Below are 27,907 nucleotides of genomic sequence, written 5' to 3' on the forward strand. Positions count from 1 at the left end.
ATTTAAATTTTGCTTTTCAGTAYTCTCTGACACCAGTCCTAGTCTCTTAGGCCTGTTCAAGTATCATCCTGTGATTTGGCTGAGCATTTAGACTTGGAAACCTATGTGAACCTTCTGAGGTTCACATATACTGCTGTACTGAAATGTCTCTTTGAAACCAAGCAACAAGCAAGCTAGTAAAACATGCAGAATGCAAAACTGCAAACTTCCAATATTTCAATTTATTTTCTGTTTAAATTGCCATATAAGCCAAAAGTAAACTTTATAAGTTGGTACAGCCTGGCAGCACAGGTAAATTACAACGGTAAGTATAACTCAGCAGGGTAACAGCCAGTTATCATGAAAATTCACCAAACCCCTCTCAATAACAAAATCCTCCATTTCAAACAAACCTGCTGTTTCTAGACTAGTCCAGAAAGAATGCCACTCAAACTCTGAGAAATGCCCCAGAACACACGTGAATCCCAATCAGTTGTTGCTATTGAGGACTATTGCTTAACARTATCCCAAACTACTGAGTCACTACTCTTCCCACAACTTGAATAATGGTCTCTCTGGCATATATACTCATGTACTACTTCAGTCATAGGAAAGTTGCCTTGCTCTTCACAGCTCTTTAACTCCTCAGACAAGCACAGTATGTGCAAATAAATTAATCATTTCTTTGACACAGATTTGCTTACATAGTGGCTGGAATCCTTATCATCCACCTTTCTCTTTTTGATGTCATTGGCATATTCAGGGCCATTCCTGCGTTTATCTGTGCTTCGAAGACTGTCTGGGACCAACAGAGAATTACTCTGTAAAGACAAAAAACAAGGTCAATCAAAAATTCCTTTTAGGATTCCCTCATATATTCTTAAGAGTTCAAATTGATGTGATAAATGCTTTAGAAATGTGATACCTACTTAGTCTTTAATTCAATTTAATTCGAAATAAAGTCCTCCAGGCAAGCATGTACAGTTTCACGCATTCTAAGAAGCTTGGCTTTTCATTGTTCATCTTATCAAAAGTTTAGTTCACTTGTCAGTCACCATCTATTTAACTAATTAATTCAACTGAATTTATTGTTTAGGAGAAGCAGGCTTGCTGTTTATTCATGAGCAAGTAACAACTATTTTATTATTTTTTAATATTCAGATTCCATACAATAAAAGAGATTTATTACACATAATCTGATTGATTAGTCACTTTTAGAATATCATAAAAAGATAAGGCCATGGTGGATCTACACCTGCAAGTATGGACAGACAAATATCAGTTTGCTTTTAATGCTTAAAATAGCAAGTATTTGCTGTATACRGTTACACATATTCAATTGTTAGCTAGAGTAAACTCCAATTGGATTCCTCAACAAATGTATTGCAAACAAAGATCAAATATTTTTACTTCCAGCATAACATTCACCACTAGTGTGAAATTAAGGCTAAAGTGTTGTTTAATCAGACTTGATCTGAAAAACTGAGGCCAACACACACACACAAAAGACAAAAGCAAAGACTAATCTTTTCCTCAAACGACATGGACTGCTTTCATTCATGCTAAGTTATGCTAAGTACAAACTGTTGACCCAAAGAGCATTTTAGACATTTTTCAGTCACATGACAATTTGACATGCCTGTGATTCCGGATTCCCATCTCCATCTCAGTTCCAGCTAAAGCATTAAAATGTGTTACAATGAGTTCTTTTAAGTGCAGGATTAGCATATGCAAGAGGGCAATTTGTTCACTGATGTGTTAATGCTGAGAACAATACTGAATGAGTTGAGAAAAAAAATCTCCTTTCACAAAGACCTGGTAAGCCTAGATCCTAAAAGCCAAGTACATGCTTAGATAAATAAATATAGGCTCACATAAATATATAAGTAAACATGCTTTCACATCCAYACACATATCTCTCTCAAGAGAAAGGTGTAATACTGACATGCACTTCAGTGAAAGCCCTCAAAGGACATATTTAGATGTACTCAAGAGACAGAGATATTTACTTGTAATATATCATAAACATACACTAATAGCCAGTGAACTGTGCACTGAAGAGCTTCCCCATTAAAATCTGAAGACATCAAGGTATTTTTGCTCAGACACAAATGTTTAGCCCCAAGGAGAAGGACAACGAAACAGGGTACATAAGGCAATCTGAATCCTCTTTTCCCTAATTCAGAAGCTGCACTTTAAAGCGAACTCTAAGCTCTTTTATTCATGACTATTCAAGCTAAACAAATGCCAAAGGGCTTACATAAAGCATATAGGAGGGTCTATTGAAATTCAGTATAAAGAAGCTCAAAATAATGTCTTTACAGAAATGTTTTGTAGCTAAAAGGTGGGCTTGTTGGATCATTGAACTAATTGCCTTGACAAATACAGTCGGAATTTAACCCCTTATCTCCTACCAGATGGACACAAATTCAGGGATTCGCTAGTCTGGAAACCATTAAAATGTTGAAAATGGGTTTTAATTTCGAATCCATAATGTTTGTAGTAGTAGAAACATCTTAAGAAGCAGTAGAAACATCTTAAGAAGTAAGGAGTCAAATCAAATTTGACCAGAATGTTTTCCTCTTAAGGAGGAAAGTCTTCTAGTCAAGAGATACTTTCCCTAATAAAAATAATTTAAACTGCCTATTTTACTACTGAAGAATTTAGAATAATACAACTCAAGCAAATGCAACAAAGAGAATAAAGTCAGTTCCTCATTTAATTTTCCATAAAGAAAGTGTAAGTAGCAAAAAGGTGGCAAAGGGGCAACAGCTGGAAAAAAWTCGGTAATGCTGCTATTTGGAGTTACAGCTTGCAGTTTTTGACAACCTAYAGGTTTAACTACAATAGCTATTTTTTTTTTATTTAGTCTACCTAGACAACGTTGACAATATTTTATACTGTTAGTCTAGCAGAATTTCAAAGCTGTGAAACACACCTAGGAAATCCCAGCTCCCACTGTCCTAAATGCCAGGCAAAGATTATTAGATTTGTTTTTTTCTTCAAAAGACTGATGCATGTAATTATATCACAAGCCTATTCTGCAAAACATATCCCCTATGGTCATATTTACACCACCTTTCCATAACTTACCACATTAATTTAAACCACTGTTCTCTTTGATCAGAGCATCCATGCTAGAGTTGTAGACCAGATCATTTCCCAATAATTAAACCAGAAGCTGCAAATAAGACTGTGCTGTTTTTATGGCAAAATCTATCAGTAAACTCAAAAAATAAGTTCCTATTTTTGCTTCCCATAATAGTTCAAGAAAATTCTAACAACTGTGACTAAAAGGTAAAGAAAAAAAGCTTGCTACTGTAAGTCACTATCATAATTGAAACCACCAAATATATAAGATTTCATTCAACAATGTGAAAATATGAATATTTTAAAGTAGTGCAATTGGTAAATGCAGAACACTGAAGAACAAAATCAAATAAAATTAAAAAAAAAAACTTTTTAAGAGGATCATATAAGCCTTGGACTATTGATATGTCTCACTCATGTAATGTTAAGACTCAGGAAACAGTGAAGACAGCATACTAAAAGCCATCTTTTCTCATTTCAGCTCTGATAGAGTTTCTATTTGCTGTATGTCCACTATCAAACAGGACCAGCCAGAAAACAGCAGCAACAGCTTCACAATATTACTCTACTTATTTCTCTTTAGGAGAAGCATTCTGCTAGTTCTTCTATCAGGTCAACTAACAATTAACTTCTTTTCAAAAGTAGGACAAGAATTTTTATTTTGGCTATAATTTTTTTTTAATAACTCTACAGAAATTTTCAATTGGTACTGATCTTCAATAATAATCAGTTTATGTAAAAAGGGCAAAAAGACACATACATGCATAGTTGATATCCTAAAGAGAAATCCATTTTTATTTTATCTTAATTTCAACAGATTAGGTACATAACTGAAGATATTTCTTGCTTTCATACTTAGAGTTCAGGTTTTTAAGGATTATCAATGCAATATTTGCAAATCATGAATCTCAGATCAGAGCAAGTGGTCAAAATCAGTTTTATGTGTTCTCCTTTTCTTTTGATAATTTGCTTCATATACATGAAGCCCTTTTCTTCAAATAAGTCCCAAAAGATAATGAAAAGGTTAACRTAGCAGAATTACCAGACCACATAAGGGCTGTATAACAGGCAGCTTGTGATCCTAAAGCAACTCTGCTGCCAGCAAAGGTTAAATACTGAAACCACCAGAAGGCAAATGTGAAACAAAAACCTAGTCACTGTGCACAGAAAGAAGGCAGGTTCCCTACCAGGAATATAATGCACATTATTCAAATGCACCTCTCTGACTGCCATAGAGTTCCCCACAGGAACCACTTCCAAACCTCAAGCATGTGTGCCAGAGGTACGGGCTGAGAGCACACAGTATCTCATTTAGTCCCACTTATAGTACAGCACAGACAATTCATGCAGAATAGTACATACAGAACTGACCATTGACTTTATGCTGATCATCACAGCAATTAAACAACAACATTTACATTGCACTTGTGCCCATGATTCAACTACACCTGGTCCCAAATAGTATCTTCCCTAGTACTGGGCCCCCCAGCCCTCTCACTGCCCTCTCCCCCAAAGGCGCACACACACAGCGGCTTGCTCTGTGCTTGGTCATTCCCCGACTCACTGTCCATCCATGCCAAGGACAGCCACCACAGCCAGGTACCACAGCTGACAATTTAGGCTTGCCTGCACTGCTCAGCAGAACCTCTGAGCTTATGGGACCATGCAGGGGACGTCTGTCCTGCCACTGCACCACACCCAAGTGCTATCTACAGACACACACACACAGACAGGAACAGTCTGAGTAGGCAAAGCAGGAACAAGTCTAAGAACTGCACCCAAAACATCAGTTGCTCATTTTCAGTACTCACTGACAGGAATACAGTAGATGCTGGAAGATTTAATATCCCCCAGAAAGGCAAAAGAAGATTGTACTCAAAGCTACCCTACTCCAGAATCATTAACTTCAATTTGTTCAATACGCTYATTGCAAACACACATGTCAACAACCCAAAAGATGACTTATAAAGAGAGTAGGTTTTGTGTCAAAACTACTGGTCATGGAAAGCTACTTGACTTCACCTTCTTTTCAAAAATCATTTTAAGTTATATTAATTTTACAATCAGAGGACATTAACAAGGAATAATACTTCTGTTGATTACAGTATTTTCTAGCTAATGCTCGTCAGAATTAGGGTACCCATAAAAATTTCTGCCAGACCATCCCAATCCCCTTTTGCTGCCTTCCATCAGCTAAAACTAAACTGCAATGCAGCAACCCACAGCTCTTGTGTATGAGGAATCTCTGCTGAAGCTTCTTGGTGGTTTAGAGCCATGCTTTCTTCACGACGTCCAAGAAACATACTTGTGCTACACTGATCAGCATCCTACACGTCACATAACAACTTGTATGATMTTTTTCCCACTTATACAAGAATTAAACCACAAAACAAAACTGCTCATAATATCAGCACTCAGTTGTTCATGCCCTGCTTCTCCAAGACTGGGAGATGAAGAATAGCATAGACAGCTCAGGGCATGGAATATTTTCCTACTGTAGGAAAAGAGCATTTGCTTTACAAAACAATAGCAGCATTTAGGGTTAACAATGAAGGTAAAAAATGCCCGGGAAAATTTATGAATATTTCCTAGGTCTTAGAAAATAAACTCCRTATTTTTCATGAGGACAAATATAAACTAATGTAAATCTTAAGCACACAATGAAGTAAGATTTCACTGTCTACAAATTACTACTGTTACAACAGAGTGCATCAAAACATTTGCATTTCTGTTCTATCCAAACAGGATTCTAGAACAGTGGGGAGACACGTGATAAATGAACAGCTACRAGTTTGAAAAATATTGCCAATATGATTCCTGGAAAAAAAAAATGTGAACATTAAAGTTATTTTGTATTAATTTCTCTCAAAGCTTTCAGTTTCAGTTGCAAAACTTGATTTCTTTGTCTGGCTTCACTACCTGTAGCCAGACTGTGCCACATTAGTAGGGATGCCTGCATTTGCACAATAAAACGAAGCCAATTTGGGACAGTTGGAGATAAATCAGCCAAAACCCAACAACCATTACTCATGTAGTCCACCATTTAAATTTGAYGAAGTATTTTTAGCATTCAAGTTAAGTAAGTATTATTATCACTCACTTATATACTACACAAAAATGCATTTACCAAAAAACTCTTTTTCATTTTACTTTTTGGAACTTGAGCTAACATATGAAAGAAGAAAGTAGCCCTTGCTATTTAGATATAGCAAAAGTACTTAAACTGGACAAAATAAAAAAATTATAAAATCACACCTTTATGTTAATTTATAAATAAAATAATTTTAGTGCATTCCTAAACAAACAATACAAAAAAGCTCATAACTGCTTATTTACCTCAGGCGAGTTAAAAAAATAAACCCAAATCTAATTTAAAAATTAATATGCTCAAATATGTCACAGTATTATTTAACCCAAAGTTATGTTACAAAATTCAATATTAAATTAAACTGTCATCACTAAATTCTAATTTTTCAAACTTTCACATTTAAAGYTGTTAGATTCTAGTCATAGTGCTCAAAGGCCAGATATATTCAATGGAAATCATATTGTAGAACTGCACAGTAATACCAAAGAAGTACTTTCCACATAAAGGAAAATGTCCTTAATAAACCTGAGAATTTGTAAAATCCCACCTGAAAATTATTTCTACATTTACAGTCATTAATAATTTTAAGCAAGCTGAAATGAATGCTTCTTGCTTAGCAATCTAAAATTAAAAGACCACTGCAAAAGACATGCACATAGCTTCCAGTAAATAACTGTCAAGCAAGCCTTGAATATACATTAAATATGCAGCAATAAAAATTAGAAGTTTAGAACTGTAAAGTCATCTGTCAGATAACTTTTCCTACTTCTTGTCTTTTTCAATTGAGGAAAGGAACAAAATAGAGCCCAAATTCACCTATGACATAAAAACAAAAGTAGCTTTGTTCATTGAATTGACATAAAGTTGCACATGACCATCTCTAACACATTAATACAGGAATATCACTCAAAAAAAAMCAGTATGAAAAGCTGCAACAAAGTAGTTGTTTGAGGGCTTTTCAGAGAAGACCAATTCTATTACAGCTTGTAGGGAAAAAATTAACACCATAGAAGTTTTACCTGAAGCTCAAATTGAGCAGTAATGACATTAGCAAGGTTTAAACAGACGCAGTTAAAAACTTCCTCCTAAGTCCAAACACTATCGTGACACATTTAAAATTCTCATATTTAAATTTCTCACCTGTTYTCCAACTCTAATTCCTGAAAATCCTAGAGGGAAAAAAAATCTTAACTCGGGACAGTATTTTTACTGTATTTGCAATTTCAGATGATTTGCAGCTTCATCCCCCCTTTCTGCTGCCAATAAGCAAACTAAAATTCATGTTTGCCTAAAAGCATTCTACTCAGAAACAAAACTCCTCCACACAGTCCATCAAATGAATCATCTGGTGTTCTGTATAAACCAAGACATATCCTAACAGAAAACACATATGCCTAGCATCATGAAAATGACTAAAAGGAAGACAAAACAGACAAACAGCATAACATCTGATTATTACATTATTGGAAATGGAAACAGCAGGAATGTTGGTACTTACTGTGCCTGGCTCTCTGTCTGCTCCCGCAGTAACCAAGAAATGGACAGACATGCCCGTTCAGACACAGAGGCAAGAACAGAAATAAAAAAGGGGGGAAAAAAATTAGAACACAAGCCACAAACAGTTTTAAAATGGCTTTTATTTATATAAGTCATTGCACATTCCTAATACAGTGATTTCCTGAAAATTACAGTATTTTGTAAACATGATTTACAGTTTAACCATACACAAAGCCTAGTTTTATTTCATGACAGAATAAATTATTTTCTTCTCAAAAATTAGTCAAGTGCAATTTTGCCCAATATTTAACTGAGTACTAGAATTTAAGCTTACGAAACTAAAGTAACAGATGCAATTATCTAAATCCTTTGTTTGAACACATTCACTTCAAAATTTAACTTCTTTTCCCCCCTACCTTCCCASCCACCCATTTAACAACATTACTTTCTTAGAAAAAAATCACCATTATGCAGTTTAACAATTTTCCACAATATGGTGCAGGCCACTGCTATTACAACTAAGCATTAACCAGGATGTCAAAAAGCCCTGCAAAGTATAGAGCAGGTGACACCTAGTGATCCCCTTTTAAAATATTGAAAAATTCCAAGCTGAATTTTGTTTCAGTGGTATATATGCAGACATTTTAAAGTTTGCCAGCAGTTTTTTCTCATTCTATGTAACTCGAACTCTTTAGAGATCCACATAATTTGCAGCAATGCGCAAATCTGACAATGTCCTAATCAGGCCTGCCATGCCTCTCACCTCTGTGGTGGTCTGCATCGTGATGCTTCTTGTCATCTTTTATTGCCAAGTGAGACTGCCCACCCAGAGCACTAGAAAGGGCAAGAAGGCCAGCACTGCTTCCAAGAGGAGGGATTCCTGGAGGCTGAAGTCCTGATGGATGTGGCGTTAGAGGCACTGGAGGTCCATGGCCATGGGAGAGATGCTGAGCCTGCAACTGCTGCTGCTGTTCCAGCCGTATCATCATCCCCAGAAGAACAATGTACAGCACATAGTATGGGAAGGATAAGGCAGAAGTTTGGTTAATTACTGAGAATCAATAGGGGATTTTGACATTAATTTCTCCTTAATCTAGTCTCTCCCTGTTAACGCACCATATACTGCATTATATCATTGTAAGTGACTTCTGTGACAAGTCTGCTCATGTCCCATCACCCAAAAAGGCTCACTGGGTACTTATCTTGCAGCCTGTGGAATAAGTTCAACAACCATAGGTTGTTTTGGGCAGCTATTGCCTGCCACAACATCACTAGCAACAAAGTACAGCAGCTGAGGACTCAAATACCTCTCACTTTCTTTAGAAAGGCTTATCACTGCTCTGGAAGAAAAGTTTTGGTGACAAGATTGATTTAAATTCACACCACTCTCTTTACCCAATTTGGAAACAGCAAGTAAATTTGTATTACGAATATTAAAAAAAGGTAAAAGATATACCTAATTTCATATTTAGTGGAGTTAAATTTGCAGTTCATTCTAGCCAAAGTTTTTAGGGGAAAGAGGGGGAATTATTCATGACCTAACACTATGTTTAGGAAGCAGCTTTGAGCTTAATATCAAGGTAACATAGATAGCATGGGATTCTTAACAAAAAACATGGTATTAATGAATTAAAATACCTTCAACTGCTTTAAAAGGAGTTTGCAAGATCAAAATCATAATGAATGGACATACAACTCTGTAAGCAACCTGTGAAAAGTACCTGTAAGCAGTTTTAGAAACAGAGCTTTTAAAACAGAATTCCTTCCCAATAGTTTGAATATTAAGGTATTTTCTAGTTAAAACTTTCATAGTTTTATTATTGTTCACCAGGTTCAGCTACCTGTTTAATTTGTCCAAAATGCTCAGCACAGGTATTTTTCAAAAATGAAGCTCCAAAAGCATCTTTATCTTAGCATCTTTAGCTCCCGTAATCTGCTGAAGGTGAACAGATTTTCCACCTCTCTCTCCTGCTTCCTTATAAAGGAACRGAAGACAGAACTATCCTCTCCACCCTGGGCACTGTCCACTATCCCTCTGGCCAAGGCAGATTCCAAGAAAAAGCTAGAGTACCATCCAATTCATGGGACCAAAAAGGAGACAGAGAAACACATGTCCAAACAGGATGAATGCAAGTTTAACCAGGTGAATGCCAGCAGTCCCGTGAGAGCACGCAAAATTGTTACAGTGGCTGCTGATAGCTACTGAAATCACACCTAGACTGCAGCTTACAATATTTCATCCATTACTCAAAAAAAAAACTCAACTCAAAATAAGCAAAAGTATTTTATCTGTTTCCAGATAAAATTGCAAAGGCTTTTCAAGACAAACTGTCAACAATACCTGTATAACATCTACTGGCATATGAGTGAATTTATTTATCACTATTTATTTATACATATATAACTACTGCACTCCTACGGTTTTGCTTCTCATAACCCCATCCCACGACATGCCTTGAGCTGTTACCAGCTCTTCACACCATGTATCAGGAATCTATTTTCAAGTGCTGCATAAAAAGCCTGGCTCGTCTACACTTCCATACACACATCGGATCACCACACTTTCTAGTATGCAAGAGAGGTACAAGAGAAGTACTTCTCATTCTTCTAATTTAATGTGTCTACAACAACACAAAAAGTAACATTTTGAAGAAAGCATTAAGAATTGTTTTTATTTTAAGTAAACAATAGACTACTTTCTGCAATATCAACTAGTTACTGCTAGCAAAGATTCCCTTCAGTGAAGAACTAAAAGTAAAGAGCACTGTAAAATTTGACAGGACTGCAGGAGTTTGGTTTGGGTTTTCTTTTTTTGTTTGTTTTGGTTTTTTGTTTGTTTGTTTGGGGTTTTTGGTTGCTTTTTTGTGGAGAGTTTTTTTGTTTGTTTGTTTTTTTGTTTGTTTTTCTGGTTGTTGGTTGTTTGGGGGATGCCTTGTTTGTTTTTTGGATTCAGTCTCTAAAGACATCCCTCTTCTCCCAGACTTTATGGATAAAGACTTCAGTAGTTTCTAGCACTTTTCCTCAAAACACGAGATAATCTGATATTTTGGTAGCCTCTCTCAGAGCTGGTTATTTAGTCACCTCCTTCCCCATTGACCTCTTCTGCCAGGTCAGTCATCTGCATTCTAGCACTGAGAAAACATGGATCAGCAGCGCTATGCAGCATCGTTGGCATTGGTCTTACTTGTCCCCAGCTGCACTAGCACCCTACATTATCTAGTTTYGGTGCACAACTGCCTAAGAATAAAGAGCGATTTATTCCTTCCAAAATGGTTTCATGGAGAAAAGCTTCCTCCGTTCTCCCGACAGCAAACTCAAATTAGCTTCTTTTGCAGTGTGACCATGGGAAGGCCAAAATGGGGAACAGAAGTTAAATTGTTTCCATTCTTGTCCCCACTCCTTCATGCAGGAGTGCATGAAGATAACCCTTATTCATGTCTCTCCTGCTTGGTTTAATTAGCAAACAAGTTAATCCATTTGATATCAGGAAGCACAGGTTACCATTTTAAGAACTGTTAGGGGCACATAGCCTAGCATTTCCCTGGCTCTGGTTTGTAGCCTACACGCCCCGCATTTTCAAAGTCTGAGAAACAGATTAATGTCCTGTGAGAGGTTCTGAGAGCAGGAGGGCAGTGTCCTGTGTGCTTGGTGGTACTGCACACAGATAGTGAGGAGCAGTGGCCAGGGGCAAGGTGTGGTTTGACAACTAAAAAAGCTTTGCAAAGCTGCTCTGCACGTCTTGGTAGCTTTCCAAATGCTTACTTAGGGACACAGTACACAAAGATCCATAAATAYGGCACTACATGAAACTGATTTGAGACTGAAACCCTGATCATGGTCTTCAAGCCACAAAAGTTATGTCACGATTTCATGTTTATTATGTGAGGCTCAGTGCCGTTTACGACTTTAGTGTACTGGCTTACTGCTTATACATTACTTACTCATAACAGGTTTAAAGTTCTCCYTAAGAGATGAGGGATCATCCACAAAGATGAATCTTCCCAGAAGTTTAAAAAAGTTATTATTATTCTATTTTAAAAACTTTAATTTTTAAAAGTGTATGGTATTATCTTTGTAGAGGATGTAAAAGGAATTGTGCTGCACACAAAGGAAGAAACTAAAGACCAGGGAGAGGGATAACAGCAGTGTTCACCAGATGCATTCAGTAACTAAACATTTGCCATAGTAGATCCTACAAACAATTATGTTATGCATATAATCACTTTCCCATCACTTCAAAGACACTAATGCCTGCTCTGTAACCTTTTAAGAGCTTAGCAGCAGTGAGATATAAAATGGAGTAGGTTGGCAGCAGTATCATGGTCTACTAGGCATGTTCATTAGCAGTTAATTAAAAACTAGACATCTGCCATAAGAAATGTGCTCAAAAAAGGATGAGTAACAGGTCTGTCTTAGTACCAATTATTATCATTACTTGCAGGGCAAAGTCTGTGTCCACTTTCAGAGGAAAGTGGGAAGGTAAAGAAGAGTGCAATGATGCATACTTAAGTGACTGCACTAAGATAATTAGCCACAGCACTGATTCTAAAAACATCAGTAGTTCACCCACCATCTTGTTGCAAGCCCAGTTCTTCGTATTTGCAAAGTGAGAAAAGATATTACAAACGCTTATCATTGTACTGTTTAGATGTAGGTTTTATTGCCTCAGATTTTTTTCTCAGCATCTCCATAACCAAACCATAAAGACCCAAACCCTGGCATATAAAACCAAGCATTTGTGTCCCTGAGCAAGCACTTCTTAACAAATTTAAGGCAGTACAGCTTTTTACCTCCAAAATTCTAGGCAAAGTCTAGCTCTAAAGACATCTTTAATCAGGACTTAAAATGTGGAATTACATTTTCAATTTCTGGCAAAGACTTCCAAAGACAGAGTTAGTGTGTCTGTGAAACAGAGGTCCTATAATTAAACAGTTACAAGTCTCCTTTACTGGTCTCCTTACAATGCTCCTTGCTCAGAGAGCACAAGCTCCTACAATCCCACTTCTCACCTTAAAGCAGCTCTGTTGAGATCAAAACCACCTAATTTTACTTAAACACCTTTTTTACTCAAATACCGGTATTTAATTTCTATCATTAAAAAGAGTATTGCTCTGTTCTTAAACAGAACAGATGTGCAAGGTACTTTGCAGTATCTGTTGACAAGCACCAAATTAAAAATTCAGATGTGATTGCAAATGAACAGAAGAAAAAAGGTTATGCATAGTCCCAAACTACAATAGCTGTCTTCTCTTCTGCTCTTCTAAATAAACGCTTGGAAGCAGAATTTTTTTTAGAAATCTTATCAGCACTAGCATCAGTAATACTATCAACAGATTCCCCTAAGATCCACAGAGGTGYTCTGAAAAAATATCTGGGAAATATGTAAGTAATTAAGATGACACAACAGGAAAGACTGGCTGATATACAGGACAGCTGTGTTAATGTTCACTGGAAGAATGGACTCACTGGAATCTCATGAAGTTCAACTACCTCATGAAGGACAAGTGCCATATCCTACACCGGGAGAAACAATCCCATATCCTGATAGATGGTGGGGTCTGCACAGCTAGAAAGCAGATTTGCAGGAAAGGTCCTTCCATACCAAACTGCATGATCAAGCAGCAATGTTCATTTGTGGCAAAGTAGGTGAATTACATCCTGGGCTGAATTAGATGAAGCATTGCCAGCAGGTTTAAGCAGGGGATCCTTCTCTACTTAGCACTGTTGAAACCACAGATGGATTGCTGTGTCCAGTTCTGGATTCCTTCTTRCAAGAGACATGGAGAGCATCCAACAATATGGCTACAGATGGTTAAATAGTGCCAGTTCCCTCAGCCCATCCTCACACGACATACCCCAGTCTCTTATCTTAATACTCCATCACTGCATGGCCCAATGACAAAACAAGAGCCAATGTGTACAGGGTAAACACAGGAGGTTCATCCTGAACACCAGAACACACAGATTTTTGACTGAGCCCTTGCACAGGCTGCCCAGGAAGCTTTGGAGTTTCCACCCTTGAAGACACTCAAAAGCCATATGGACATAGTCTTGCATAATTGCCTCTAGGACGCCCTGTTTGAGTAGGGCCAAGTAGATTAGATGACCTCCAGTGGTCCCTTCCAACCTTACCAATTTCACGATTCTCAGACTGCAGAATACAGAAWGCCTCAAGCTACAAGGAACCATAATGGGTCATCAGCCGAAGACAGGTCATCAGAGAACACATGGCACAGGATTGCATCCAGGCAGTTCTTGAGTATCTCCAGTGAGGGAGACTTCAAAACCTCTCTGGACAATCTGTTCCAGTGCTCGGTCACTGCACAGTAAGGAAGTTCTTCCTCACATTCAGATGGAACTTCCTGTGCATCAGTTTGTGCCCAATGACTTTTGTCCCATAGTTTGGCACCACTAAGCAGAGCCTGAATCCATTCTCTTGGCACCCTCCCTTCAGGTACTTCCAGACACTGATGGGGTCCCTTCTCAGTTGTCTCTTCTCGAGGCTAAACAGGCCCAAATCTTTCAAAGCCTTTCCTCACAAATGAGATGCTCCAGTTCCTTAATCATCTTTGTAGCCCTCCTGCTAGTGACAGACTCTGTGCCAATTGTTACTGCTTACCCTGCACCAATTGTTACTGCTTACTGTTGTCTCCCTGTTTAAACAAGTTTTCAAAAAATGAGTCAGGTACTGCTGTAATTTCTTAATTTTTTAATTAATTCTTCTGAAATATCTGTTTATTTTGGTCAATTTGGTTTCTYTGCTTCCTCATCTTCTAAATCCTTTATTCTGATGGAAAGAAAGCCACAGTAAACAAACTTGAAAGTGCCCACAACTGCATGTCTAGCTACCAAGAAGCCAAGAATATGGTTTCGTAGAAGTTGTTTGAAAACTATCCTTATGTGAACAAGCCACAGAAGTGCCTAATGTGGGAAGAGAATGTCCCTTCAGAAACAAAGAATAGTGTCTTCAGCAAGTCTCTTCCATCTATAAACCACATGAAATGTCATTGTACTAGAGAAATTTAGGTCCATAAAAGGACAATATTGGCAAAAGCTATTCAAAGCTATATAGCTCACACATACAGAACTTGTGTGGCAGTGGCATGATTATTTAGAGGCCCAACTGTCCCATGGGTAAAATCCTGCTCCTTTTTACGCTTTATTAAAGAAGATGAATAGGGTAATGTCTTGGGGGGGGATCTTAACACTGATTTTCCATTCCCACAAAAAAGAGCAAACAAAAACCCACAATTTACTAGGAAGAGAATCTATGCCAGAAAGCAAATATCCAAGTCAGGAAGTAGATGCAAGTAAACTCAAGTTTGTTAAATTTCTGAACAGAAAGTTCTTCAAAGTTTTTCCCATTTCCTGTGTTTGCTTGCTCAAACAACACAAACCTCACTAGTAACTATCAACTCCACAACAGCTTTTGCTAAGCAATAAAGGGTTGCATAAATTGCCTCTCACAAAACAGAAAACTATACTGGGATAAAGGCAAATTGTCACCCACATTCCCCAAACAGTTCTTGTATTTACAACTTAATTTCAGCTATAAGGGTAACTGAAATAAGGTAGAGAAGTTAATTTCAGTGCTCCACTGATACAGTGATTATAAGTACACTAAGCCCTTGTATCACCTTAACTATTAAAAGACAAAAATTCAGATACAGGAGATCCAGCAATAAAGTTATCCATGAAGCTACTTCAAATCATCACCAGGTCTAGTTGGMAGCTTGGCATTAATGATGTATCCCAAGATTCAAAATAACCCTAGTATTGTTTAATTTATTCATCAGTGACTCGCACAAGGGGACAGATGTCTCCTCATCAGGTCACTGTGACACAGAGTGGGAGCAGTGGTCGATACCCAGAGGGCTGAKCAGCCCCTCAGAAGGGCCTCAACAGGKGGAGAGATGGGCAGAGAGAAACCTTCTGAAATTCARCARAGGCAAATGCAGGGTCCTGCACTGGGGAGGARCAGCCCCAGGCACCAGCACAGGCTGGGGCTGATCTGCTGGGAAGCAGCTCTGTGGRGAAGGACCTGGGGGTCCTGGTGGACAACAAACTGTCCTCAAGTCAGAGATCTACCCTGGTGGCCACAAATGGTGTGTTAGGAAGAGCATGGCCAGCAGGTCAAGGGAGGTGATCCTGCCTCTCTGCTTAGCCCTGGTAAAGCCTTAACCTAGTCAAGTTATTAAGGTAATTAGAGAAATGGAGCACCTCTGTTGCAAGGAAAGGCTGAGAGAGCTGAGCCTGTTCAGCCTCAATAAGAGAGGACTGAGAGGGAACTTCATCAATGTCTGTCAGTGCATGGAGCCAGGCTCTGCTTGGTGGTGCCAAGCCATAGGACAAGAGGCAATGGGCACAAACTGATGMACAGGAAGTTCCACCTGAACATGMGGAAGAACTTCCTTACTGTGAAGGTGAATGAGAACTGGAACCGGTTGCCCAGAGCGGTTGTGAGCCTCCCTCACAGGAGATATTCAAGAACCATCTGGACACAATCCTGTGCTATGTGCTCTAGAACAAACTGGCTTAAGCAGGGAGGCTGGACCAGATGTCCCCACATGGCCCCTACTAATCTTACCTATTCTTTGAATTTGAATCTGTACATGTATTCCTTAGATTGTATTCTAAAATATATTCTATTTTTTCAGAGGTATTTTGATTTTTTTCAATGTGAAGGGGAAAAAAAAAAGTCTTCCAGCACCAGTAACATTTTGGCCGCTATTAATTACATGACTAGTACCAACACACACAGTATTTTTGCTGAATTACAAGATCCTATTTTTAAATTGTATTACTGTAGTTGGTTTTACACCCACAGAACTGAGGAACTTCYTCAATGTTTCCCAATATAATTTAAAAAAAAAAAATTAAAATTAATATTCAAGGGCAGCTTATTAACCATTGATTAGTTTCCAAATTACCACTGCACATTGCAATGAAGAAAGGACTCTTATCTTTCCCTTAGCATAAATCTGAGCAGCAACTCTTATCTTTGCTGTGCCTTCCTGTCTTACTGTAAACAGCTAGGTTTCACTGCCTTTCCTTCTGGCATCTTTGAGGGMAAGCCCAGGCACCAGAATTAGAAAGATAAGAGATAATACACTTCAAATCACATTCAGAAACAGTAAGTGACAGATGTGGCTGACCCCACCCAAATGATTTGTCACCGCACCCAGTGAATAAGCCCATCAGCTGTTTTTCCACTAAAGTGATAAGCAATTAACTATTTAACAATATTTTAGCAATAATTCTTAAATGGCAGGATTTCTAACATCCCGTTGACATGGAGGGAATAATGACATAGCACTGCCAGTATGACCAGTGTTTTCACCAGAGTAGGTCTGATTAGCAGCCTCTCTACACTGTGGATCCTCTGCGGATCATCCCACCCCACGCGGGCAGAGCCCTGCAGCAAGGATGCAGGTCATCACCAACAGATGGAATTCTTCCAGTTCAGTGACATCTTCTCCTCAAGGTGCATTAACCTCCACTGGTATAGCTGCACCCACACAAAGGCTTTTGCTGACAGAAAAGGGTCTTCTTCCTCCCTCTGTGCTTTTAGGCACTCCAAGTCAACCTAAAACTCTGTAGGYTGTACCATGTGCAGACCCACTGAAGCACGAGTAGAGCTTGTACCAGCAGCTACACTGACAATGCRACAAGCAGCCCGCAAACTAAAGCTGCCCTTTTGCTAGTATAACCTTTTGTGTACGTACAAAAACCATGTCTATACRACGTAAACAATATTTTACATCTTAATATTCCTTAATACCCTGTTGCATATGACTTATACTATATATTATACATACTGCTCCATATGTGTTACACATACATTGACTGTTCATACTTTTATGTAAAAACATAGATCTTTGATGTGTTTGAACATATAGTAATTGCTCTAAAAATGTGTATTCCAGGGCTGGTTTAAGACTAGCTCCCGTCTCAAATACTTCATAGATGAAAAAAAAAAAAAAAGAGAAATAGAAATTAACCAGAAAAACATGTTTTTAAGGGCCTTTGTAGAAATTATGTAATTTGGCTTTTTTTTAACTTAAAAAAATTATGTTTCTTTTTCTTATCTTAGGCTAAATGCTAAAAAAATAAGGGATAAACAGCAAAGCTGAAGGCAAGCAGGAGACAAAGACTGCAACAATGGAGGAGCCAGAGAAACCTTTGCAAAATCAGATACTGCAGGACAGGAGGGGTGAACTTAGAATCACCATAGAAAAAATGATCCTTGCTCGGGAAAACATGTTTCCACCAAAGGAATTCACAGACTCTAAAGGAAAAGTAACAAATTCAGAACCACAGTCACAGAAGATGATCTTAAAATCTCCTGGTCCAGACAAGACAAAGGTTGTTTTTCTGAAACCATTCACATTCCTCTATCACTGTCAGTTTAAGTCACTTAAAGAACAAAGCTTTTCTTTAATTTTAGACAAGTATATATTGCCTCCCCTGAAGACTCAAATGCAAGCCTGAAGTCTCTAGAATGAAGCTGTCAGCACACACTGTTTCTGGTCTGCAGAAACTGCCAGCATGTTTCATTTCTGCGGCAACCATAAATTCCTGCTATTACTCACCTTCTAACCTCAAATCTATGTATTTGCCTTTTTAGCTACTGTTAGCATACCACCACCATCCAACAACACTTCAAAAGCATGTTCTTGCTGCACAGCTGCCAAAAACAACTAGTTCAAGCATGCACCAATTTGGAAATGACTTACAGATATTACTCTAGAGGGTTTTATTACTGACGTATGATTATCTTAAAAAGTATTTATTTTCCTTCCAGGCTCTTCTAATCTTCAGAAATTTAACTCTTGCTGAACATGATAGAAACGATTAAGTAGCGAGGCTTTTTTGAAAATTAAAATCCAGCAATCAAATAGAGGATTTGAAATTATACTTACTACCCTTTTGTCCCAGCTACTATTTACTACAAAAACATTTCAGAGACATCAAAAAATGGAAAATATGAGTTATAAGAAAAGCTTTTTACCAGTCTTTATTTACTGTTCCAAGCCAAGAACAGAATCTTGTATATTTCCTCTACATTCCACAACAACTTTGACACACCAAAAAACAATCACTTCTGAATACGCATTTGAGCACTTCTGATAATGCTTTTACTTTCTCACTACTGCTGCTTGTAAGTATTCACTTTGAGAAGCCAGGTAGCCAGCACCTTTATAAACAGTACTGGATACTATTTCAGGCAGTTAAGTATTAATTTCAGAYAACTGTTATACAAGATACCAACCTTGGTAGTTTAGCAAGGACTCTGAAAAGTTCCAAAATTTTGCAGTTACTAGATAGCAGGAATTCTGCAATTGAAAGAAACTCTTACACATATCAAAGAGTTACAGCAAGATGCTGTGAAAACTGTCTTTGTCATGCCTTTTTCTGTTTCCTAAAGTTACCCTAACTGCCTATGCTAGCCTCTCTCTATGCAAGAAAAAGAAAGTAAGCTTCTTGTCTTGTCCTCCCACGCAGTCCCTAGCTCAACAGTCTGTCTTGCTCTTCCCCGATGAAAAACATAACAAGCAGGTTGCTGGTTGTTTGCACATTTCCAATGTTTAGTGTTTACAGCACTTGTGTCCCCTGTATCTTCACCCACCTGCATATTCCTCTGCAACTTCGTACTCTCATTGGCTCCATCTCTGACACAGGCACCTAGCTAGAGGTATACTTTGTACAGTCCCCAACACTCCCATCCACACAGTGGCAATTAGTTCACCTCAGTTTATCAGTGTTTGCTTCTCAGAATCTGTATGGTTCATCCTTTGCACCTCTCTCTTACTTCAAATTAGGCCAGCTTAGAGCTCCACATCATTCAACAAACTCCAAACAACTCCCTCTACTCTTACTCTTACACTGGGAGGGGACAACTCCATGAACATGACCACCCTTACTTAACTAACTYCTTTGCATTTTATTTCTCCTCGTATGCAGTCCAAGCTGAATTTTTCTTTTGTCTGGACCGACCAATTCATGTCTCCCATCCAACTCCTTTCTCCTCCAAACCTACCATGTTCCCAGCTACTTTCCAGACAGAYACTGAAGGTTACATCACATTTTTATCTCTGCCTACTGACTCTTCACCCACTCTAATTCCCCCACATACCTCATTGAGGATGAAAACAAAGCAGACATTTGTAAGAACAAAAATTATGTCCATCTATTCATTTTGTGTCCTTTACTTAATAACCTAGTTTTTATGAATATTATCCACTTTATYACTATCCTCAAACATGGTTAGCTATTCTGCTAACTTTACACTTAAATCAAGAGAGGTGAGTTGAATCACTTTCTAGAGGAAGTAATCCCTTGATTAAATAACTTGCCCTCTGTGCCAATTACATATATGAATACACACACAGTTCCAACCACATTGCTGCCAATTCATGCTTTCAACTCTACCATTCTAGCATTTTTAGCCAACTACAGCCCCTTATATTCCACCAAAACTATTCTTTCCAAACCAGTCTAACAGAATTTTTTGGAGCCAAGTTAACAAAATGAATCAATCAACTCTACAGTATCAAAACTCTCCTGCTTCTATCTAACCCTGAAATCACATGTTCCACTGCCATTTTTTTTTGGTTCACTAATACCACACGTATTTTACCAAATTTACGATTCACTTTTGTTGAAAAATACACCAGCTTTGAGCTTGACACCATTCAATGTGTACATGCAATATCCTAACCACCCACTCAGTAAAAGGCAATCTAGGAAGTGGTACCAACTCACATTTGGTATCTCATATATTATCTCTTAAAAATCTACCTTCTCCCTGCATTCACRGTTGCAGCAGCATATCTTCAGGTTTTAGGAATAGCTAACAACATTTTTGTTCAACTATCATCCTTGCACTCCTTTTCTGAAAGCTCTTAGGATTCACAAATTTGTAGCCATATACTTGCTTCCACCTTTGACTTGTAGTTTAAATATTAGATCAAGATGAGAGCCACCTGAAGATCTTTTGCTTCTCTTTTTGGGCAAGATCCAAGGTGAAGCTTTTACCATGCACTCTGCATGAAGCCTCCAAAGACAAGGGAGGTCTGGCCTGCAATTCAATTCCGTTGGACTTTTGGATGCAATTCTGCTCTCTCCGGAATGACTGAGAATACCTTTTTCAGAAGCAGAAAATTGTCTGGTTTAGATACTACCTTCCTCTATATAGCTGTTCCAAGAGTCTTCATTTCCCCATCAGTCCACAACGTGTGTGTGTATGGGGTGGAATGTCAAGTGGAAACCAAGTTTGATTAACACCATTCTTCCTTTTACATATCTTCTCCCAGATTTTGTCTTTTGAGTAGGTCAAGCTACCAATACACATCAATAACACTTTCTAATTTGTCACCCAAGCTTAGTGGCAGTAACAGTAAAAATCTGACCATGGTTTGGGGACTGGTATTTCGAGAATACTGACTATCCTGCTGACAAATATCTCCCTCAGCTGCTATTTTAAACCTGTAAACTAAGTCAGGAGCCTTTGTWTTCTAAAAGCAGACAGAATGACAGAATCCTAGGATATAACTAAGGTTTCTATGCATTACAAAATATGAAGAATAATGCAGGATTGCTACACAATAGAGCTCCACCACCAGAGTGCAGTAACTTAGACATGGGGTTAGGTAGTTTACGTTAAAAGTGAGGAGAGTGTCTTGTGCTCACTAGATCTCATTTTATTTAATTTAAAAGAACTAGGCAATTTCCCCTCCCTCAGCACATAATGCAGATCATGGCTGAGAAGGATCTAAAGTAATGCTACAGCTGCTTAGCTCTTCCCTTGCACTAAATTCTGCATTCATTTCTGATCTAGTCTGTATTTCTATCTTATAATGAAACATACAGCCTAGTTATTTATAGGCTTTCTAAGGATTAACTACACACTCATAAGAATAAACCCTCAAGAGGTTAACCTCATCCTCTTAAGCTTCACACACTACAATCCCAGAGATAGCTGGCAACCACAGCCAAGAGAGAAAAAATAATCCCRCATCTTGCTAATCCTTTAGCCAATCACCTCATGCAACAGTGGAGAGGCCTCTTGGAGGCCAACAACTCAATCTGTCTCAGGAGCACTGTCAGTTCAAAAGATGCATATTTCACAGAATCATTAACAACCCACCTCAAAAGGCAAAACAAGACATACCTGGCTTCTTAGTGGTATGCTGAAAAAATGCATCAAAAATATAGAGCTAAAGAAAGTTTCCAGTTTGCTGCTTGTATTTCTCATTCAGATGTTTGCATATTCTACTCAACAAGCTAACTTATTGATTTACTGTTCACAGCTAGACATAACAAGTTAACTGTCACTTATRCTTCATAACATGAACCTGTTATTTTGTAGACAATCATATCTCAAGAAAACAACCCCACAAAAAACCAAGCAAACAATAAAACAAAACACAAAAGACCCCCAAACCACACAAAAAGAAGCCAAAACAACCCTTCAAGTTAAACCATACTAGTCTAATACTTAATTGTTTCATGCCATGATATAGATTCTTCCTTAACCCCAGAAGTGGACACTGCCTGCAGCTGCAGAAATGATGAGGAGTTTACGGGGGCACTTATCCTTTCAGTCAAAGGTTTCTATTTTGTTCATTATTTATCTAGCAAAATCGCCACTTCAGTCAATGCCAATACAATAAATATTAAATGGTGCTATTTTAAAAAAATTGAAAGGAGATTGTTTAGCCACACTGCTACCCCATGGCTGAAAGTCAAAGCCTTCAGAACATGMAGGATAAGTGCAGGGCCAAAAGTATGACTGTTAATAACCAAACGTCATCCAGGGCTTTTTCCTAAAGTAAGAATTTTTAATCAACACAGAGGATTAGCACTGCTTGCAAGCTCACTGAGTCCAACTATATTACTTTTTTTAAAAAAGTGTCAATTTATTCATTCTGTTTCGTATGTGCTTAATATACACCTATTCCAAAGCCTGGCTTTTGATTTTCTAGGCAAATTCTCTGAAAAATCCCAATCCTGTGAGACTCTAATTCTCTATCCTCATAGTCTGTCCTCTAATAGGCTTCCATCTTTTCAACTGGAAATGAAAAGTATAGAATAAAAATAGTTCAAAATAATTTTGTATTTCAAAACACTATTCCCTGCAATTAAAAAGTCTTTGTTCCCTTCCAGAATTCACACACTGTGTAGCAGTAACAGAAGTTGCTCTAACTAAAGGAAGCCTGTTGGGAAACTCTCAATCCTCTGGTGTTAGGAAACAATGGCCCTTATGGACAGAAAAGAAGGAGGAGAAAAAAGGCAAATCCAAAAAAAATGCAGAATTTTATTTAGWCAAGAGAAACCAGGCAAGTTAAAACCAGCTAGGAAAATGAAATTTCCCTCCTACGCTCAAGATTTATCATATGCATGCATCTTAGGTAGCGTAAMACCAGAGGCCACTCAACTGCATCTACTACTGTTACAGACTGGTCCAGCCTATTTGCATCCTGAAAAGAAGTCTGATGATCTTTCATGCTCATAATAGGTGTCTAAACCGTTAAATTACTATATCTTTTCTTATCTTGAAAGACACTGCACTTTAGCAGCATGGCCCTTCCATTGTTCTTTACACTAAGTCGGGTCCCTGAACAATACTGACAGCTGCTATCAAACTGTGCCATGCTCACCCTCGGTGCAGCTGCCGCTTGTAGGAACAGACAGGCTTCTGATGTGTCCTCCCCTCTGGGGAAAGGGCTTGACACCCTGAGTGCTCAGTGAGGGGGAGCAAAGGTCCACTGAATTGTCAACCTGATTTTATGCTATTCAGATTTTTCGGGACGTACACCGTCCCTTTCAAACAAAACCAAGCACATGTCAGAGCATGAAACTTATTGTGCGGCACAAGATAATTATTGATTAATAGGACTGTAAAAGATCACTGGGACATAAGTCTAATTTTGGCATAATGTAATTGCATGCATTTCGTGGTCAAACAATTTTGTGCCCTGCRTGCTAATCTCCTCACTCACAGTTTTGGATTTGTATGGCATCATTTAGAAGTCTTTCATAAGACACAGGAAAGCATTTCTTCAGATGAATCTTAGACAATTTAAAAATGAAAAAAGTAGAGGCTTCTACTCCTGCTTTCAAAGACCTTCCCTCCCCGCTCACCAAAAAAACTCAAAAATTCTACTTGCATGTGGTACTTGTAAGTCCTATGGCTTTTAAAAGACTATATTGTGGAGACTTTCAAAAGAAGCAGATGCTATGCTTGAGATAGAAAAATTTGGTTTGTCTAAGTAGCACTATTTTAAGGCAACAAAGAATTTTAAAATATATTTTAATATGTTCCCTTTCACTGCATAAACATTTCTTTAAGACTAGTTCATTAAGAAGAGTTTTCCATTCCATTTTCATCCTTAAGAATTAATCTGTTTTAAAAAATGCAAGAAAGCACAGGTCTCTAATCTTTGCTAATCGAATACCACAAATGTACATGTGGTGTATTTCGAAGATCAAATCAGGTATTCATAAACTAATTCATTACACAAGCAAAGCATAGAGGAGATTCTGACAAATACAGATGTAATTGTGTGGGTTTCTAAGATGTGATTAGCAAATCAACTAAGTAACAGTCAAAATTTGATACGAAGGAAAAACAGCACAGATTTGAAGGGGGGGTATGTTTATGCAAAGCTAATCTGTCAAGTGTAATAAAGCAGCTTGAATAAAATTTAAGCTGAAAATCCACTGAAGCTCCCCATTTCAGGGAGGAAAAGCTATTAAAAGGAAATGAAGGTCACCCTCCCAGTTTATTTCACCTAATTGACTGCCAATAGCTTACCACAGGCAAACCGACTGCAGATCTGCAATTGAGAAACTGATGAAAGGAGCATTTTCAAGCTGAGGCTCATTCTTTTAATCCTCCCTCACTCCTATTTTTTTTCCATCTCCAGTTGGGATGTAATTTTAAGCACAGATGGATTAACTGGTTCCATTGTCTGCAGACGTCATTGGACTATGGCACTGTTAATCCGTACAGCAGCATGTCTAATTATCATTACAAAGTGTCTGAGGGAACTATAAAGACCAGCAGGGCATCTTCTCACAAGCAATTAACATAAATTGATAAATGAGTAATTTGAATCCGCTCAAGGCRCTCACATATGAATAAAATCAGAAAGGACAGGTTCTTGTTTCGGCTACTTCTTTCACTTAGTCCGAAGGGCAGAAAACATGAGAAATATTCCAGACTTAGTGGCAGGGAAAATGAACTCATACAGTGGAAGGAATGTATGGTTCAAAAAGTTCATTAATACAAAGCAAATGACTTGTGATTGACAAGCAGTCACAAGCAAGTAGTATTAACTTTTTTAGCATATTTAAAAGCACATTCTTGGTGAAAAGGCTATTAGAACACTGTGTCAGACAATTAATACTACTTCAAAAGCAAGTGAAGTTTCTATTCAGTCACTTGCTAATTTAAAATTCATGAAAGAGTCACAAGAAAGGGAAAGAAAGAAGAATGAATAGTTGTATAAGCTCCAAGAACTCAAATGTCACAAAAAGCATGAGGAAAAAGTATCTAGCTCAACTGATATACAATAACCATAAATAAACAAGCAACTCTCCTAATAATTATATTTCTTGCAGGAAAAGTTTTGTTACCTGCAGCACTGCTGAACAAAATGATGTTCTAAAGTAAACTATTACCTTTATCCCTGCCAAAATCTGCATGAAGCACAAACACTTCAGCAACAGTGGGCATAAAAACAGTGCTAGATATCAAATCATTAAGTTTATTTTAAAAATAGCAAAGCAGTAAGATATGAAAGCAAGTTATACACACTGTAGGAGGTAGACCTGGAAGGCCACGTACCCCGATGATGGCATTCAGTTCAGCCATGGTCACTTGTTTGGCACGTTCTACAGCTTGGGCCACTTGTTGCTGATGCTGTCAAAAGAAGAAGGGGTAAAGGGAAGAATTTGTTTTCAGGAACTGACCACATCATATCAAACCAGGATCACAAATACTTGAATAACCAGTCTGTCTGCAGAAACCCACACTACCCTTGCCAGACATCTCATGAAGGTAAAAGGTAACTATGCCCTATTTTTCAACTGTTCAAAAGGAAAGAAGAGCCCTGAAGGCAGCCAGCCTATCTCTTACCCCACACTATTTCATTATTAATTTTCTGGAAAATGAGTAACTATTTTCAGTTCAGCTGACAGGATAAAAATATCAACTTTATACTAGTGACAGTTTTAACATTTGTAGACTGTGCCCACACAGCAAAACCGGTAGAAATTCCAAAGAAAACTGCTTCATTGAAATCAAGAACTACAAATACTCTTTGTATTTGGAGTCTGAAAATAACATGCTTCAAAACGTAACAGCTGCTGCCCACAACAGTCATTCAGACCAAATGTAGGTTTACAACCTTAAACAGTGTTTTGCATGAGCTAAATACTCACCTTTGATACAAATTATGTAGAGAACACATACATACTTATTTCACTAGATCTACATTTGACAACTGAATATCTAATAAGCAAYCACCATGATTAGAAATGAAAGCATTTTCTTGTATTGGTATTATTTTACAGACTCCCACTCTCCTCTGGCAATGAATCAGGCTGGGCCATTGTCACTAGTTTGAACTCAGATTTGTTAGCTCAAATTAGCAGGGGGTTTGCACACTTCAGCTATAACAGATGTTCCTTACACTTGTGTATTGTGATAAAATTAACATCTTAAAACTAGCTAATTTGCAAACAGAAAAACAACATAATTGCACTTTAACAGCTGAACAGTTTTACTTACTTCCTGAGACAAAAATGGGATGACTTGTGCACAAATTGTATTCAATCTCTTGGCGATTTCTGTCTACAGAAGAAAAGTATTTTGATTAAAAACTGCATTTTAGGAGGTTTGACAAATATTAACTAGTATGCAGGATTAAGCTCAGACAGTGAARAAACTAACAAAACAATACCTGTTTTTCATACTACTGCAAATATAACTACTTTCTACATAAGCCCATATGAGGAAGGAGATTTAGTTAGCTACTCTAGGACATCTGCCATGTCTAAAGCACCTAATCTGTATACACACTTTGGCACAAATCTGGTCCTTGTATATAGTTCTTTAACAAGCAGAGCATTTTTGAAATCCATTAACTCCAAGATCAAGCCTTTTAAAAGGTAGATTTATTACTACTCAAATTATCAAGCAGCATAAAATGAAGGCAACAGGCATAGAAGAAGAATATTTCTTTCATGATCAATTATCTGCCTACAGATACCTATAGAAGGTAAAACTAGTTTGACTGACAGAAATCAGTCTTTACTATCAGAAGTAAAAAAAGAAATACCAAAACTAYAAGTGTGGAAGAATGGAGACAAAAGGTACAGCCTTCTAAAGTCCACATTGAAAGAGATTTAAAATATTGCAAGCAAGGAAAAAAAAAAATCAGATCAGAAAATGTCATTGACCATAACAGCAAATTTGTGAAAACATGAGCAGCAAGAGAACAAGGCTAGGAACCAGTAAAGAACAGAACAATACTTCAGTGAAATCAACAGAGATTACTGCAGGACAAGGAATTTGTGCCCCATTTTTCAGCAGCTTTATGTACCTTGTACTTCTGTATCTCCCATTCTGGCATGTCAACTTAAACACTGGATTCCTGGTGGGGTAAAGGGATCTTTTTCTMTCATTACWCAGTATTACCTGTATTGACAGCTTTTCAGACCTGTACATCAGCCTGCAATTTCGAATCAACATTATAATTAACCCTCAAGATACCTATACAACTCCCTCWGATTTCCTTAAAAACAGCTATTTCAGTCACTCTGGTACAGTTGCACAAAACCAAAATTAGCATCCAGACAAGAACATAGCCTATGTAAGACACTGAACAGCTCCTGTCAGATTCTGTTGTACAATTAACCCATAAAGATATTTTTTGGTTAGTTTGGGGTTTCTTTTTATTTTTTAAGATAGAAGAAACAAGTGGTCACTACTGAGAATCATTAGGCACTCCATGAAATGGTACGTACTAAACCTGAGCGAAGATAAACTCACTTAAATGAGTCACATTGAAGGTGTTAACTCTTCTGCCAAGCCATTTCTTGAACCTTCCCATAATTGTGAGTTTTTTTAAGAAGACACTGTGTAATGTTGATCCTTATATATCAGTCACACAATAACTGGGATACAAAATCTTCCCTCTACTTTTTATGTCTCAGCAGACAGGTGATTTGGGATCTAAATAC

The 27,907-nt window shown here is 37.8% G+C and overlaps 1 protein-coding gene across 3 annotated transcripts in view; it reads right to left on the bottom strand.

The window, feature by feature from the left end:
* The window catches only part of TLE1 (TLE family member 1, transcriptional corepressor), a 72,902-nt gene that overhangs the window by 20,869 nt on the left and 24,126 nt on the right, over positions 1 to 27,907 (bottom strand). For 2 of the 3 annotated variants that reach the window (XM_057365570.1, XM_057365568.1), the window contains 5 exons: positions 26,454 to 26,516; positions 25,479 to 25,583; positions 8,418 to 8,622; positions 7,656 to 7,672; positions 684 to 800 (listed from right to left, as the gene is read on the bottom strand). In XM_057365570.1, coding sequence (XP_057221553.1) covers positions 684 to 800; positions 7,656 to 7,672; positions 8,418 to 8,622; positions 25,479 to 25,583; positions 26,454 to 26,516 — 507 coding nt within the window. The remainder of the gene's footprint in view (positions 1 to 683; positions 801 to 7,655; positions 7,673 to 8,417; positions 8,623 to 25,478; positions 25,584 to 26,453; positions 26,517 to 27,907) is intronic. The other variant, XM_057365569.1, reaches the window with a different exon arrangement.

Source organism: Malurus melanocephalus, unplaced genomic scaffold (genome assembly GCF_030028575.1).
Source record: "Malurus melanocephalus ecotype Western Australia unplaced genomic scaffold, MMel_1.1 scaffold_54, whole genome shotgun sequence".
Taxonomy (NCBI): Eukaryota; Metazoa; Chordata; class Aves; order Passeriformes; family Maluridae; genus Malurus; species Malurus melanocephalus.